Below are 16255 nucleotides of genomic sequence, written 5' to 3' on the forward strand. Positions count from 1 at the left end.
AATCGTGGGTGGGAAGGTGGGTGGGTAGAAGCGTATCATACAGAGACGTTGGACGGTACTTTCCAAATTTACCTCGCGAGAATAGGAAAAACAAATAAAAGAATGGTTGCGAAAGTCAGATGACGAATAAGAGGCCGAAAGGATGGGGACCTCTTAGTCTTGATCATTTAATTGCGTTCTCGTGTTTATCGTTTCAGAAATCCCGCTGTAATTCCCGTTTAACAAGGATATCCAGCCGCATATAGCAGAAGTGATCGGTCAACCTCATCCTATGCATCTTTTTTGTTGCATTCGTAGCATAACGAACTATTGTCCAGAATTCCAGTTTGAGGTGTCCTATTATGCAAAGACTTGCTCTCATCATGTGATATTCCTCCAATGACTCACACTTCAAATGTTGGATCCCTCAAAAGAAGTTGAGGATAAATGTGCTTGCTTTTTTTACAGTGGGATCGAAGAACACTTTAGTATGTACACCCGGTTGAGTAGTAATTCATAGAATGGAAACAATGGCTTCATGTAGTTATCATTTCTGTACAATATGTTGCTTTCAGTGGCGGAGCAAAATGCATTCGCAATTGTAAATGAACTGATGGTGGGGGTTATCATGAAGATCCTTGTACCACCATCCAGAATCGAAGAACAGAGAATCTTCTTGGGAAACGTGTGAGATTCGCCCATTTGCTCTCATGGCCTTCTTCGTCAACCCAGCTGCAAAGTCCGATAACAACTTCTTACTAGATCGTCTTTGATGTATTTGATTCTTTCTGATTTCTGTTGAAAGAAGTATGGATTACAATGATTTGGTGAGTATTCCACATTCCGTAACGGTGACGTGGTTAGATCTGGATCGCTACACATTCTATTCTATTTGAATTCAAGAACCGGCTTCTGTCTGTTGTAGCGCCAACAATGCAGCTTTCCGGCGGGGCGATTCGTCAAGGGTTTCCGAATGTGTTGGTGAAAGCTGCCGAGGGCTGGTTACTACACATCCATATTATAGCGAACATTTCTCACGCTTAATAACAATAGATTGCGCCTACACTCTGAGAATGCATACCTTCACTAAGATACGCGAGGGACGAACACAAACCATACGGGATTTGTAACGCTGCGGCGAGAAATGGTGTTGACCGAACATCCAACATTTCACGGAGTTTGGAACACTGAAAGTGGACCCCTTGAGATTCCACTTTGAGTCCATTTTGAGATAGTGCTCCGCGGGGAGAGCTCAGTGCTGGGACTCATTAAAGGCAGCATACCACGAATCTGAGGTGGTGCGGATTTCAGCTGGAGTATTCGTAAACGGGATCGTAGATTAAGGAGAGGGGGTGATTCCGTCCATTTCTTCCTAATTTCCGTAAAAAACGGCCCGGAAGATACGGGTTCGAGCTTTCCAGCGCGCTACGTTCTACAACGAGTTCGATTGGAGCGCGCCAGCCATGTGTACACGCCGCATCTTCGGGCCGTTTTTTACAGCAATTAGCAAGAAATGGATGGCATCACCCCCTCTCCATAATCTACGATCCCGTATACGAATACTCCACCTGAAATCCGTACAACCTCAGATTCGTGGAGTGATGCCTTTAAACTCTGACCTCTCTGAAGCGTAAAAGTTCGACGTTCCTTGAACCTCTCTGGTTAACATTGGTGAACGAGATTGCTCGTTCTACAATCACAACATAGAAGCAAAAATTAATTGTTGAGCTGTTTTATGAAACTGAGTTCATATTCCTATGCAAATTCGTAACCAATTACATATTATGTCATAAACTTTACTAGCTACTAACTAACAACAGCTAACATATCTTCTTCCCCTTTAACACCGTTCTCTCCCATTCACAATGCATTAAGTTTACAAAGGGTAACGCTGGGATCGTTTACTGACTTATAGTCATGAAGCACGGTGTAGTTGCACGAGCGATCGCGCTGGAGCAACGCGGTTTTTCACTGCTCGCAGGACGTCTGCGAGCGGTGTGCTTGGCAACCTGCCAAACTCTGCCAAGTGACTTTACCCGCATCGAAACTGGTGACGGTTTTTTGGTGATATTCATTTTTTTGGTTTTCGTTCTGATTTTTCATTTTTAAGTCTCTTTTTTCGTATTTTCGTCATCTTTGCTGCATTTTTTTTAGCTATAGAGATCTATGTTGTATCTGTATCGTTCTTACGTTAATGCATTGCTTTTGCTCGTGTTTTGCTTTTTTAAATTTGGTTCAAAGTTGTCATTATTTCCACGTTTGTGTTCTTTTCTTGTTTCTTCACCTACTCTCCCTCCGTTACAAACAAAAAAAAGAACTTTAACATGGAGATAAGCACAGGAACAAAACAATACAACAACTTGAGAACAATGCAAATACGATACAGATCCATATAGCAGAAGCAAACACACCAAGCGTACCAAAACTACAAAAAAAGAAACCTGAAAGATGAAAAAATCAGAAAGAAAATCAAAAAGAATGAAAATCACCAAAAAATCGCTGTCAATTTCGATCCTGGTAAAATAATTTGGCAAAATTTAGCAAATTGCCAACCACGCAGCTCGCAGAGGACGTCTGCGAGTGGTCAAAAACCGCGTTGCTCCAGAAGGACCTCTCGTGTAACTACACCGTGCTTCAGATCCTTTTGAATCCACTATATCTGCTGTGGATTGTTGCCCGTAACACTTAGGATTGGCGAAGAGCCTAAGTTGCTGTTCGCAATCCTTCTTCCTTGCACCATATCCAAAAGAGGATTGAAAATTTTCTTTGTTAGAAAGAGTTTTGCCTTTTGCCAGGATGAATCACATGCAGTTCCCTTTTTTAGACTTTGGAGAAGGCGACGTCGTCGAAGTTTTAATGTGGAATCAAGACTTTACAGCGACTTGAACGACTTGAGCGAACCATAAGTAAGATAAATCAGTATTTATTTCATTTTTCGTCACCCATGTTATAAATGTTGTATATTCCATTGTTGACCATAAATGCTTGGCGCTCTATTCATTAATATATTTGCCTTAAGTTAGGCTGATAACCCATCGATCCGCTCATTCCTGAGATCAAATATGAATGAACCAAAGCATTGCTGACCTCAGCCCACTATCTGACCTGTGAAAAACGTAAAATAAGTGTTCACCTCATCTTGTTTTGTTAGCGGAACTCATTGGTAGGGTTTATATATCTCTCGTGTTTGCCGTGCACCTACACATATCTGTCAGGTATGTGGATGTTTCATTATAAGTACCAATTTTTTATATTAAAATTTGTGCACATGGATACATACTTGTCTGGATGTATGATATAGGTATAAACGTTTTATTGTGGTGAAATTTCTAAGCCGAGGAAATCTCTCCACTATTACTCTATGAAACTAGAGGAAAATAACTTTTACGACTGCACCACTTCATCTTTTATGTAATAACAACGTGAAGTCGGTTTCGTGAGGTTGGCGCCGTAACACACCCGCCGATCCAACTGTTGCGGGATGAGGGAAAATTCATTTTCCTCCAGTTCTTTGAAAACGGAAAGATGACTTTAAATTTGTTGACAGCACACTCTGACCAGATTTTATTCCACCGTTTTCATCATCATAGTGTCCCTCAACAAATATCCATTGGCTTTTTCTATATCTTTTTTTGCATTTTTTAATGTCTTCTTCAAGTCTTTTTTTCTCTTTTTTTTTTCTTAAATTCGCAATGACTCGTCCGATGTTCTTCAAACTTCGAAAATACAAATCTCACAAGCACCTTCAGTGGGCCTTATCACCTCGATTAATTGCAAAATAAAATTGAAAGTGTCAAAATGTGTCGTTTAGTCAACTTCACATTTCATTTTTATTGACGAACCGGAGTCAATAAAGTAAAAAAAAATAAGGACAGGACTGTTTCTATCGAACGACACAACATGCACTAGGAATGCACTTTATCTCTTTGTGTATCCTTCACTTAAAAAAAAACATGTGACTTATTCATCAGTACATGCTCCTATCTGTGTAACCTTCGATTTTAAACCTCAGAGTACCGCCAGAAATCAGAACTTAATTATTGAAGTCCATTCTGAGTCTTCTCCGCCATGAAAGTAAAGCAGAATAAGTAAGCTTTTGAATATTTCTCTTCCCATAAGTTTGTTAATCAAGAGACTATTGCCTTCAATTTTTAACATAAGAATATTTTAAGTGATATCCCTTCGATGTCACGATATAAAATTGATGTGCTCTACACAGATGAAGAAGTAGATATGAGAGGTTGGAAGTGGCTCGTTTTTCAATGATTACTCCAAACAAATCCGATGAATTTTTCATGGCTTCCTGAATGGAATCCGCCGGATCCCATCGACGAGGACTCCTATATAGCTTTTCTTATCTCTTTCGGACTACTTCTGTTTTCTTTGGGTATCCCAATGGTTATAGCCACGGTCTTTAGCGGGTGAGTCTCAAGTTTGTGGATTTTACGAATCCTTTTATTTATTTGAACACAAACGTTTTCAAATTCACCAGTTACAAACGTGCTCACAAGCCGTCAAGTGAAGAAAAACCAATAACCGAGGACTTATCTCAGTTTGATCACATCTTCGACAATGATGGGATTTATAGAGAATCGCGATTCGATGGAATGTTGGTAATGATACAGGATTTTATTGATAATTACTTACATGTAGCTGATGCCGAATTGATAAACTGGATAAACTAAATTTATTGAGAGGACAACGAGAAGAGGGAGCATCTAGCAGAGAATAGCGCTTCGCGAGATACACGTCGCTCATTCTCCTAAAGGCAGCACACCACAAATCTGACATGGAGGGAAAATCTAGAGTTAGAGTTGGAGAATCCCAGAATGGTTCCCACGCCGTATCTTACGATGAACCACCTCCGATCCCGCAATCTAAAATCCCACCTCTTTTTTCCCACGGATTCCTTCACCACGTCAGTTTCGTGGTATACTGGCTTTAAACACTTTTGGCACTGACTATACATAGTAATTAAGCCTCGGATGTAGCTCGCCTTCAGTATGTTTAGGTCTAAAATTTCTGTGAAGTGGTCAAAAGTAGTCCGGCTCACTTTCTCTTATCCATTTTCGTGAATATTTCTTTGACTGCTCACTTTCGTACACTTTAATTCATTCTCATTTTCGTCATTTTGTCACTCCGCTTTACGCTGTTCTCACTTTTTTCGTGCAATTCCTCTGAAGAAACTTGATTCGATAACTATTAGCATATATTGATATAAGCATGAAGTCTGGAGTGTTTTGTAGTTTTTTTTTATGTGGTGGTTAGTTACTTTAAATTGTCTGCTCCGTTTTCCTATGTTTTCTTCTAGAACGAAGATGCTGCCGATGACGTAGAAATTCCAAGTCAATCAAGGAGGTCGCAGTCTCAGCGTGACATTCAACTAGAAAAAAAGAGCGTAGGTAAGTGAGTTTTAGCGGGCAGCAAAATTTTAGTCCAGGATTTGTTATTTGTTTGGATATCAGGGTAGACGTTTGAAGCCATTTCCTAACTGTTCTCGTGGTTACCATAGATCACTGCTGAAATATCCTAATATTCTAAACTGTTCAGCGCCTCCTGCTCAGAAGAAACATGTTGGCACACAGACAGAGCCACTTTTTGCCTACGGTGGAGAAGTGAGTGAGTCTTCATCGTAAAATGTAATGAGAGGTGGATCTAATGGGCGACTCCAGAGTGGAAACTTGAAGTAGAAGCTTGAAAAAAAGAAGTGTGCAGCTACAAAAAACCCTTGGGAAGAGTGCCAATACACTAATGAACATAATATACTCACAGTTGCCTGGAACTCATTAAAAACTGCACAGTTTCGAACATAATCGCTTAAGTAAGGTTGCACCATGAATCAGTCACCATGATGATACTGTACATAGTTTCTCATAGTTAGATGCTCCTTGAAACTCAGACAGAGACATAGACAGTAACTCCTTCATTCTCTTGTCTTAGTGACTGCTATTGTCCTTTATTTTTCAATGTCAGTAAAGTAAATAGCGCAGCGATAAGAGGTTTTTGCACTGTCTGCACGTTCAATTTACAGAACTTACATTTACAGATTTTACAATTCTGAGTTAAAGTGGAGCACGAAGAGATAGATGATAGATCAGGTCGAACCCTTCATCCCTCATCGCTTTATCCATTTGTATTAATCCCAACAGACACTGAAATCCTGACGTTCGGCACTATTTTGCACCGTTATACTACCACGCGCTCGCCGCAACTCTACTCTTTACGACGTAAATTCGGCACAAGGTTCGATGTGGCCATTCTGCAAGCTGCAAACTGCTGCGCGTTCTACCAGTTCAACGGCATGTATAACTAGAGTAAAAGAATTATTCTCAGAGATTAGCTTTTCAAGAAAAGCGCGTACCGGTGTTTGAGCTGTACGATGTTCAAAGAACAATGGAACTTCAAGATGAGTTCGAACAGCCACGGTCTGTGACACATTCTGACAACAATTATCTATCCAGAATTTCCATCTAGTTGTGTTATTGCGCTTTCTTTTTCAGGAGGGATGAATTTCTTATGAAAGGAAAGAGAGACCACAAATTGAAAAGGTGGGCACTTTGTAATGGCGCGCGTGAGTGTAAACGCAGTTCCTTCGAACGAGTTAGTTCGCTTCCTTTTCTATCTAATAAATGAAAAATTGAAAAAAAAAACTAGAATATATTCCAACGATTACTCACGTTATCATCATATTGTCAAAAATACCACTGATTTGACGCTTGTTCGACTCGAAATCCGATTTACAGCCAAAGATCGTGTGAACCTCAAACTTGGTTGATTGCATCAGTGCTCTCCACAGATTGTTCTTTATCCTCTCCTCATAAATTTGCATCCCACACCACACCACCTGAATGTGCGGCTGAACTTGCGTAGCGACGTTTGAGTATCCGACGAAGCAGCGGGTGCAGAGAGCGGTAATGAAGAGGCGAGGTAGCCGTGGAAACCTGTCTGTATGATCGACCTTCTTCTTTTGTTATTTGGACGAAAATTAGCGCCTAAAGGTATTAGACGATTCTAATCACAATCATTATTCTCGCCATGTGGACGGTCCACTCCCTTCGTCAACAAATGGGTTTTTTCACCGTGTTCGTCGCAAATCTTCCACTCGGGATTTGTGGAATTTGGAGTGGACTTAAATCTGGGAACCTCGGGACATTTGGGCGTGTTGATTTCGTCTGACAACGTTTCTTGACAACTCTTTTTTTGCTTTTTTTCTCTGACCTACCCTTGTAGTAATCAAATTATAATATAAAGGAGGAGTCTGTTCTTCTGTCCGTTCGAATTTCCAAATACATTCACAGAGTCTGTGCCTCAGATTTGCACATTTGAACGGGAGAAATTTCTTAGGTGTAGCTACAGCCAGTGAAGTAGATACCAGCCACCTCAAATTTATCTTGTAATCTTTTTTGTTGTTTTTTTCTTTTTTTTTTTGAAATTTTGTAACCAGCAGTATAACCATTTGCAAACCAATATTCTTCCAAAATGGCCAACTATTTCCTGTTGCGTGCTTGCAGTCATAAAAAAATTAGGAGTCCAGCAATGTCCAAAAGCTTGCCAGCTTTTTGAGCAACTCCTAATAATTTATTTCTTCTCGGCGAGTTGATTCTTGAATATTCTGTAAGCACCCTTTGACTTTCCACACTAGCAGCTGGTGCTCGACTCGGAACTCAAATTAGTCCTATAAAACTGATTTGATGATGAATTCAAATAAATTTCAGGATGCCTCTGCGAACTCCAAAAACCGCAAGGGTTAGTGTTGACTAATTTCGAGTGCTTTTTCATTTGTTCCCCTTTTCTTTCATTATTTCTTCGTTTGGATTCAGTACCGCATTGTGATGCTTTCCAATAACATTACTTGGTATCACTCTATGGATACTTCTGAGCATTTTTAAGTAGCAGAGAAAATTAGTGTCTCAGACTAGAACACAAGGGCTACATACTACAAGCCATTGTACAAGTTTACCGTCCTTTCTGAATGGAGAGCATGTGGTTTTCTATGACACTCTCCGTTCTAAAAGTATTTCTGGATACCTGCGAAGAACCGTCTCGTAATTTCTTTTTATTTCAGTGACTTAGCTTGAATAACAAATTGAGAGACTCGGTTGAAATCTTTGAAAAAGTGTTTTCTATTTTTGATTTTTTTTTCGGATTTTTGCGATAACAACTTGGAAGGAGATGAGATTTCCTTCAAGAACTGTTTGATAATGATGAAACGAAGCTAACAACTAGTAGCTGGTGAAAACTTTCGATATTCTCGTAAACAACTTTTCCATTTTAGACTTGCACTCCTCGTAATCGCCGGAGAACGGAACGCAAGTATGAATTTTCTAACTCCTTCGTTGGGAAACAGCTTCCAGTTTTTTTTTTTCAAAAAATATTTCCTTCTTCATTTACAGACATCAGAATGTTGCTGGCATCAAAGGCAACAAAGATGAGGGTAAACGAATGTCCGGGTAAGTCTATAACACTGGAAATTGATTTTAGTATTGTGTACAGAAAGGAAAATAATTTTTCTTCATATGAAAATCCATAAATTAGAAAAATTTTGAGATTTTCTAAATTTTAAATCCATCTGTAAGACCTGTTGTAAGGGGTCTCACACTAATTAAATTCGTCATACAGAAATGTATTTTCATTGTTCAGTAGCTACCTCGATATTATTTCGTGGAGTTCGAAAATTTTTATTTTATACTAGGAATAAAAGGGATTGATTGAGTAATACAAGACCAGATAAGTACAAGAATCTGTGAAGGTGAATATGTTAAAAGCACTAAGTAAACAGATCAACCTGTAGAGTGCCGAGATCTAAAACTCGCGGGTCATTGATTCGTCCCGTATCCCGAGCTATAAAACACTTTCGTCAGGATAGAGTGCCACTGTTTTCTAGCTCTCCTGTTCTCATACCCCACAGCATTGTAATCGTCAAGAATAAAAGTAACTAGTCCAGTTTCAATAGAATTTTCTGTCAAACTAGTCCTCAGAAAAGGTTAGCGGCGAAGGATATGCGTATGACATGCGTACGACATGTCGGATGTCTCAGATACCTCCTATGTTTGTTCCTCGAAAGATCGTGTCACCTTACTTCCTTGTTTCTCGAGTTACTCAGTAGACAATAAGACCTCCATTCGTTTGGATAACGCGCAAGAGTTTCCCAGTGGCTTTTCTGTCGTTTTTCTGTTGTTTTTCGTCTGCGGATTTAATATCTCCTTGTACCCAATCGTCCACGGCTTCGGCCTGACGGTTGTAGTTGAAACGTATGAGGCTTTTGATCCACCTATTTTTACTTTCCTTGGCAAAAGCGGAAGAGTCTTTAACATTTTATCGCTGATGTAGGATTGAACCTTTGGTCTCCCCTCTAATCCTCGATCACCCAGAGAATTGTAGAATTAACTTGGACTCTGTTACCTACATGAAGAGGGATACTCTCACCTTCTTTCGTAAAAATAATGAAATTCACTTCATAAGGTTTCACTTCTTTTCACTGTAGTGTAAAGAGTTTTCTTGTTGGGTGAATTGATGCCTTGTTCGTTGATATATGGGAACATTTCGCGTTTCCGCGGCGACGTTAACAAACCACAGCTGCCGAAAGCGAACCAAACACAAATATTTCATAAAATCAGAATATGAGGTCCATTCTCCGCTTCATCACCGGAATTGATCGAACGAATCCTTGTTATTTAAAACGAATACAGTAACTAAGGGAAGAGTGGTCTTGAATAATCAGAGTATATTCCATTTCAGAGCCATGACTCCAGTAGAAGATCAAACAGTCTATACAGAAAATGATGACAGGAACAAGAATAACGTAAAGTCATCACAAAGAACGTCTAACTTCTCAAATTTCCACAAATCTTTTATTTCCAGGCTCCATAAGTTGGAATCCAGTCGTTTTCTAAGAAAAAACAATTTGAGCAAAGTAATTTTCAAACATACAACAAGTATCTTCGTAATGATTATCCGATATGATAAACATTTATATTATTTGTGTTCTTTTCTTAAAATTGCTATACATTTCACTGGAATGAAATCTCCTCCAATAGTAGTCGGTGAAGAACAAGAACCGCCGCCTCCAACGAGTAATAAACGAGAACTTTTTGTTTAAAAAAAATATTACGTCAAATCTAAACAATGAACGATTCGTGATAGTAATAATAAACGTGCAGAATTAATATATGTAATATATGTAAAGGATCGGGAAGAACCCGTGTACGGGATTAGGAAATCCCCCTATCTGCTCCACTGACAATCTATCCAATCTTTCCGGAAAATCGCTGTTTGTCAGTGGAGCAAAGTATGTGACCTACTCGTAATCAAATGTGCCGAGAAAAGAGCGGCATTGGCATTCATTGTCACATTTACTGAAAGTCATGTAGGAATCCTCCAGGTTTGTTATCTCCGGTAAGTCTATAAAGTGAAGGATGACCTTTGCAGCATCTAATTCCAGTTATTTCAGTTAATCCAAGACATCTAGGAGAAATGCTTAGCATGCTAATCGTTATGCGCACTAATCTCGTACTGTAAATAGCGCTTGTGTCAAATCCATTTGTATTCGTACGAAATCCTGAAGTGAAAAATAGGCAGCAGTCAATGCAATGCAGAGCACTTGTCCTCCTTTTCGTCGAACCAACACATCGAATTAAAGGTGGTTTCTAATCCAATCATCCAAGGAAGAAATAGAGCTGCCGGCAAAGCTTGAAGAAGTGCTTCTCCTGCGGTTCTACCGAGTAACCTCGCACTGTAGCTACACCCTCACAATCGTGTCTGCAAACCCTGGATTTAGAGGCCCACAGAGTTCAACCAGCTTAGCACTTCCAACTGTTAAAGATCGACCATCGAGCATCGACACGGCAGCAATCCCAGGAGGACGAGTTTGCAACTTCCCGCGGATACCGTGACAAAAGACAATGGGACAGGAAAATGCGAACAGAGCGAGCTTTCTCCGCGTAGAATTGCAGAATTGGTTTTCCTCTCGTGACGTCTGCAGATATCAGCTTGGTGTTGATCCTCCGCGTTGAGTCGGGTTTTGTATGATTGTTTTTGTAAGCGCTGCTCTTTGACTTGGGCAGGGATTCTAAAGGCTTCAACACAAGATTCGCTCGGCTGAGCATTCCTAAGGAAGTGTAATGTGTATCGGGTAGCAGATTTTCTTGGAAGTTTCTTTGGATTCAGTATGCTTATTGGTAGCTAGACTCTTGAGCATTGAATTTTACTCTTTGTGGTTCTTGCGTCTAAATGTTGTGTTTTCGGGTTCATTGCCGTCATGTCGAAGTTCTTAAATATATGGCCGAATTTGTGAATCTCAGTAGAACATCATCATATTCATGATCTCAAAACTGACTTTGACAAGTTTTGTATCAATAGTGTCAGTACTTTTAAAGGATTGATCAGATGATGGAATCGATAAGGTGTCGAGAGGTACTGCAGTTCATTCCATCTTGTATTTTCTTGCGTTTCTTTCAGGAAAGTTGAGGTAGACAATGAAGACTCGCCCGAAAAAAAGTGTTTCTTCACGTGCTAGGCGGACCTCAAAACGTCCTCGGCTAGAATCATATTCATTTGTTATCAATCCCATTTACAAGGATACCCACTTTGTGGAAGGCTTCCGCAGTGATCTCAAAGGTATGTCTAGCACAATCAGTTCGTTTTGTTTCACTCTTAAAAGGGTTGCATATATTTGAGTCCTCTAAGATATACCTTATTCGTTTGATTTCGAAGACATCAGTAGAGCATATGCGGTGACGCTCTTCTCATAGATTTGTCGATTTAGTATGATTTTTGTTTGTTTTGAAAATGCGTGTCATAGTTGTGCCTTGGTTAGGAACCATTTTTCCCTCGAAATCCTGAACAAAAGATGTTTTCCTCATTTGGTTTGTGGGTTTGCTCATCTGAGTTGTGCACTGAATTCCAGAAAAACTACCATTTCCTCATTGGCAGCTGCGTAACTTCCTCGAAGTTGACAGTTCCGCGATCGAGCATGTTGAGCAGGAACTCATAGAGTATCCGGCTTGGCACCGCAAAGAGAATGACCTGTACTCTCTATTACAAACACCCGATCTGCAGACTCTTGATGGATCCAAGTACCCAGGAATAAATAGCTTCCGGTCTGTAATCTGGTCTTAGAACTCATCGTTATTTTTTTAGAAGTCTGCAAAATTGCGAAGTACAGTCGACATAAAACCTCCTGTAACACGACAAGGCGACCTTTTCGAACGCGTGAACTTACCAGGAGAATTCTGTGAGGTCAATGTCTGATCCAGAAATGAAACCACAACTGTTTCAAAGATTATGTCAAGGATACATGCTGAACGTGGAAGTCAGCTTCTCAAGTGGGCTTTGAGTAGGGGTTGTTTCAAGTTTTCAACTGAAAACATTTCTAGCAGAAGTGACGGCCTACTGAGCAGTGTGCTGAGGTGATCTTCGGATGCCTATTGATGAGGTCCCTCAGGTAGCTCTCACACACATCACATCACACACACACACCACTCACACGTATCTCTTTTCTTTTTGTTCCTTGTAGTGTTCTCCGTCTAATAATGCATGAAAAGGCGTATGTATTTTTTAAACAAAGCCTTTTTTTATTAGTTTTATTGTTTTGCTTGCTTGGAACGGGGGGAGGGAGGGGCACTCAACCATGCTCTCATTTCTGGACGCTTTATTTCACATTTTCTCTTAGTAACTTCAGCTTACATGTCAGAGATCCTAACAGACCAATGCTTACGCCTTATTCGATTGTAGTTATTTACCTTCAGAAACAAGAGCGCGACTGAGTGTACCCCCACAACTTCACTTTACCCCATTTGCTTTCGTTGAAATCTCAAGATCCATTCAAAAGAAGGGTGACTATTTACGGTTACAGAAGAAGTGGGACGAAAATCCCTCCAGACAGTCTGACTGAGGTCTTTGAGGAGATGCTTTGGAATCAGGAGAAATTACTCTGCTAGTAAAAATGGGTTCTCTTAAAAAATGGTGCAGTTAAACCAGGAAGAGGTGGGAAGTAAATCTTTACAAACAGAGATTCTTTTGGAGGTTCCATAGGAGCGGAACAAGCGAGAGAATTGATGAATTATATCCTTGCTAAGACTATCTAATTTAATTCATACACTGTTATACAGAAAAGAACAATAGAAAACTTAAAAAAAAAACAAAAAGGATGGATATTCGGGGAGTCTTCTGCACACTGTGGAGAGTGCTAAGCGCCCTCACCGAGGGCTAGTCGCGTCGTCGTGTTACAAAACGTTTTTTTGCCGACTACAAGTCTGTAAGTGTGATCCTGTTGTGTTTTGTCATAGAAATATGGTTCCAGGAAATTCCTTTGTAATGAAATGCGCGAGTGGTTAGCGAATACCAGTGGGATAGATCTTCTACCGGAGGTTGACTCCACAGGTAGTTGTTATGCGACCACTGATTGCCTACTTCCTCATTCCGATCAAGTACGTATTTATTAATTATTTTGAAAACTTCATGTTTCTCTCTCCATCCAATTGCCTAGGTTGAAAATCGTCATTTTGCCTTCGTATATTATTTCACAGAAGAGCCCTGGGAGGAGTCATTTGGAGGACAGACCAACATCTACAACACAAACGGTATTGTTCCCTGTAGCCCTCTTACACTGTGCCCCAACTTACATTCAACATGGAATTCTTCCAGAAAATTGTGAACCCACGGAGGTCTTCACTTCTTTCACTCCACAGAGGAACTCTCTGCTTCTTTTTGAGGTTTCTGAGAGGTACGAGGCTTGTTATAATATTATTATTGTTACACTGTATCATGTGTAGGTGCTTAGATCTTGGCATTCTGTTGCTGAAGTTATTGGAGAGGAAAACTCTCCGCGTCTTTCCATAAATGGCTGGTTCCACACTAATCGCCCAATTGAGCCACGTATTCGCCCACCACTGACTCGCTCGCTGATTTCACCCTACGGTGTAATTTTTTCTCTTATACACTTAGTTGTGCGGGCAGTTTATTTATTTAAAAATCACTCACTTTACCTCAAGAAACATTCTATCTTTTGACTACTCATTTTTTCAGGATTCAGTTCTATCTTCATTCTTCAGTGATCAAGTTCTCAATGGGAATTCTGAAAAAAGCATGAGGGAGATCTTCAAGAAATCGAGTGAACTCCAGATCAGAAGCGCTTTTCAGGTGAGGTTGAGTAACTTATCTCATGATTTTCAATCATGTCAAGTTAAAACTAACTCTTAAACATAACGAAAGAGGCAAGTAACACTCTTCAGTCGATAAATTTCCCGTAAGGACTCAGGCGCTTTTTTACTTCTGTGGTACGTCACGCGCTTGGGTTACGAATGCTAAGTTACCATGGGCCCTAACAATCAAAGTCTATTTTCACATGATAATTTACTTGTAAACATGGACATCAGTCAAAAGAAGAGAAAATCAAAAGGTTAAAGGAAGAAGAAAAGAAATCTCCATGCAAAATGTTTCTTATTCTTACTAGTTGCTTGATGATTTTATACTGACTACAACGCTTTCAGAATGTTTTCTATGATGATTTTCTGCTAGCGATGGATTCTGGGAATTTTGTGGGAAGGGGTCCTGTAAATAAAAGGTTTGCCGTGCTTATGAAAAGGAATCCGCACGCTAACACGCAGCGCTCCTGAGTTCCAGGTGGATGAACGAATATGATATCGAAACTGCTAGCTCTGATGGATGCGCTATTGAATTTATAAAAGCGCTGCGCTCCAACACAATGATGAACTTCATCAAAAGTGTAACTGGATCTGAGTACGAAGGTGCGAACAAAAAAGCCAGAAGAGTTTCCGTGGCGTAGTGGCCTCCCCACGAATTGGTGACTATCGATCGTGTTTCTTCCCATCGGCGCCCCGGCGCATCGATCGATACTCACCAAATGCGTACAAACAGCAAAGAGAACCGTCTGGGTCATAACGAACTCTGCTGGCAAACTAAGTTATCGAGAATGTTCTACTTCATATCATGAACACATTCTAGAACCGCATACTACTCTGAGGATCTTCCGCCTTACCCACGGATGCTACACTGTTCTTGGAGACGAGGACGCCGACCAATACACAAAAAATGGGCCATCGATCGACTTTTGGGTGCTTAGCCTAGCTATTGATTTCTATTTTATTCATGTATTATTGCATAAAATGGGTATTTTCTAGTTCTATTTCGGGAGATCAAACTGGAACGAAGACGCTGGAGGAGAAATTGTCTACATCAAGAAAGATGTGGAAGAACCGGTACCTTTGGTCCTAGAAAGTAACTTCTCGACTTCGGTGGGGTAGAATCATGAAATCAGAATCATTTGAAAACATATGGTCTTTTTTTTACGAAGCGTAGATGCACTCGGCTGATTTTGTTTATTTGAAAGAAATAACTGGTAGCTTATTTGAAAGAAGTCAGTTAAGGACTTCTCTTAAGTGAATGTGCCTGCTTAGCGATGAACACTTATTGCGAAATTAAGAACTATCTAACCTCATTTTTTTGGTTTCTAATGCAAGCGCTTCGATCCGACATAGAATCATCTCACCTCGTTTTCCTACTTTCTGCTTCATCAAGCAGAAATACAGACGAACAGTGCTCTTTATTACATATCCTGAAGGCGAATTTTGTGAAAGAGCGTTTTACAGATTCTTCGTTGTCCTCCAACTGTCGGAGCAATGGCAATAGTTCGCCGTGACGAAGATGTATTCCCTTTTCTTAAGTATGTTAACCATTTCGCTGGGTCTAACCCTATCTACGTTGTCGCATTGTCTGTTTACGGATTGGTGACACATACTGTTGAAAGCGCACAGGTCTCTGAAAGTCCGAAAGAAGATCATGAAAGGTCATAATTCATTAGTTTAGGTTCTAACCACAATTCTGCTTAGGGCAATTGTGTTTGTTTTCATGTTATTTGTTCTTGTTACAAATTTATTCTTGTTTTTGTTATTCTTGGTTCAAAAAGACTTGAAGTAAGGTATTGTTGCGTAAGCAAGTGCGTTCGTAGCGGCGCGGTGGATCTAGAGAGTCCCATCGAAAAGGGACTCTCTTCAGCGATCTAACGCATCTAACGATGGTACCAACCTATCGTGACCCCTTGCTATTTGTTGTTTCGGAAGCGCCCGCTTACGCAACAACACCAGGCTTCAGGTCGTTTTCTCCCAGCTATATCTAGCTGATTATGTCCGAATTTAGTCATAGTTTGTCCATGTTGCTTCTGAAATTTTATATGTGTATGCTTGTTGTTCCACTGTTTCACAGTTGTTGAAAATATAATACCTTCTTGTTTCACTTGTTCTTTTGTAATTCGAATGAA

The 16255-nt window shown here is 40.1% G+C and overlaps 3 protein-coding genes across 5 annotated transcripts; all 3 read left to right on the forward strand.

Annotated features, from left to right (window-relative positions):
• Window positions 1-1896: 1896 nt before the first annotated feature.
• On the forward strand, window positions 1897-4016 carry RB195_016361 (uncharacterized protein; the record flags this gene model as incomplete). The annotated part of the gene is made up of 3 exons (XM_064207484.1): window positions 1897-2029; window positions 3131-3194; window positions 3992-4016. The coding sequence occupies 3 exons, from the start codon at window positions 1897-1899 to the stop codon at window positions 4014-4016; spliced, it is 222 nt and encodes a 73-aa protein (XP_064063365.1).
• Window positions 4017-4047: 31 nt separating this feature from the next.
• RB195_016362 (uncharacterized protein) lies at window positions 4048-10871 on the forward strand (the record flags this gene model as incomplete). Of its 2 annotated transcripts, XM_064207486.1 has the most annotated exons (13): window positions 4048-4067; window positions 4152-4219; window positions 4328-4400; window positions 4472-4592; window positions 5291-5381; window positions 5530-5594; window positions 6313-6404; window positions 6480-6527; window positions 7695-7725; window positions 8255-8292; window positions 8373-8429; window positions 9718-9781; window positions 9841-9849. In XM_064207486.1, 13 exons carry the CDS (start codon window positions 4048-4050, stop codon window positions 9847-9849), a joined length of 777 nt encoding a protein of 258 aa, XP_064063366.1. The 2 variants fall into 2 exon arrangements, with proteins under 2 accessions (XP_064063366.1, XP_064063367.1); XM_064207485.1 differs by lacking the exons at window positions 4048-4067; window positions 4152-4219; window positions 7695-7725; ... (1 more) ...; window positions 9718-9781; window positions 9841-9849 and adding an exon at window positions 10757-10871 and having other exon boundaries at window positions 4264-4400.
• A 493-nt stretch (window positions 10872-11364) lies between these two features.
• Window positions 11365-15804, forward strand: RB195_016363 (uncharacterized protein; the record flags this gene model as incomplete). 2 transcript variants are annotated; one of them, XM_064207488.1, is made up of 14 exons in its annotated part: window positions 11365-11391; window positions 11451-11595; window positions 11885-12077; window positions 13280-13406; window positions 13466-13559; window positions 13624-13702; window positions 13760-13898; window positions 14005-14118; window positions 14469-14542; window positions 14602-14726; window positions 14944-15053; window positions 15120-15197; window positions 15588-15661; window positions 15753-15804. In XM_064207488.1, the coding sequence occupies 14 exons, from the start codon at window positions 11365-11367 to the stop codon at window positions 15802-15804; spliced, it is 1431 nt and encodes a 476-aa protein (XP_064063368.1). The 2 variants fall into 2 exon arrangements, with proteins under 2 accessions (XP_064063368.1, XP_064063369.1); XM_064207487.1 differs by lacking the exon at window positions 11365-11391 and having other exon boundaries at window positions 11454-11595; window positions 15588-15791.
• Between the last annotated feature and the right edge of the window lie 451 nt (window positions 15805-16255).

The sequence above is a fragment of the Necator americanus genome, chromosome V, assembly GCF_031761385.1.
Source record: "Necator americanus strain Aroian chromosome V, whole genome shotgun sequence".
Classification (NCBI taxonomy): domain Eukaryota; kingdom Metazoa; phylum Nematoda; class Chromadorea; order Rhabditida; family Ancylostomatidae; genus Necator; species Necator americanus.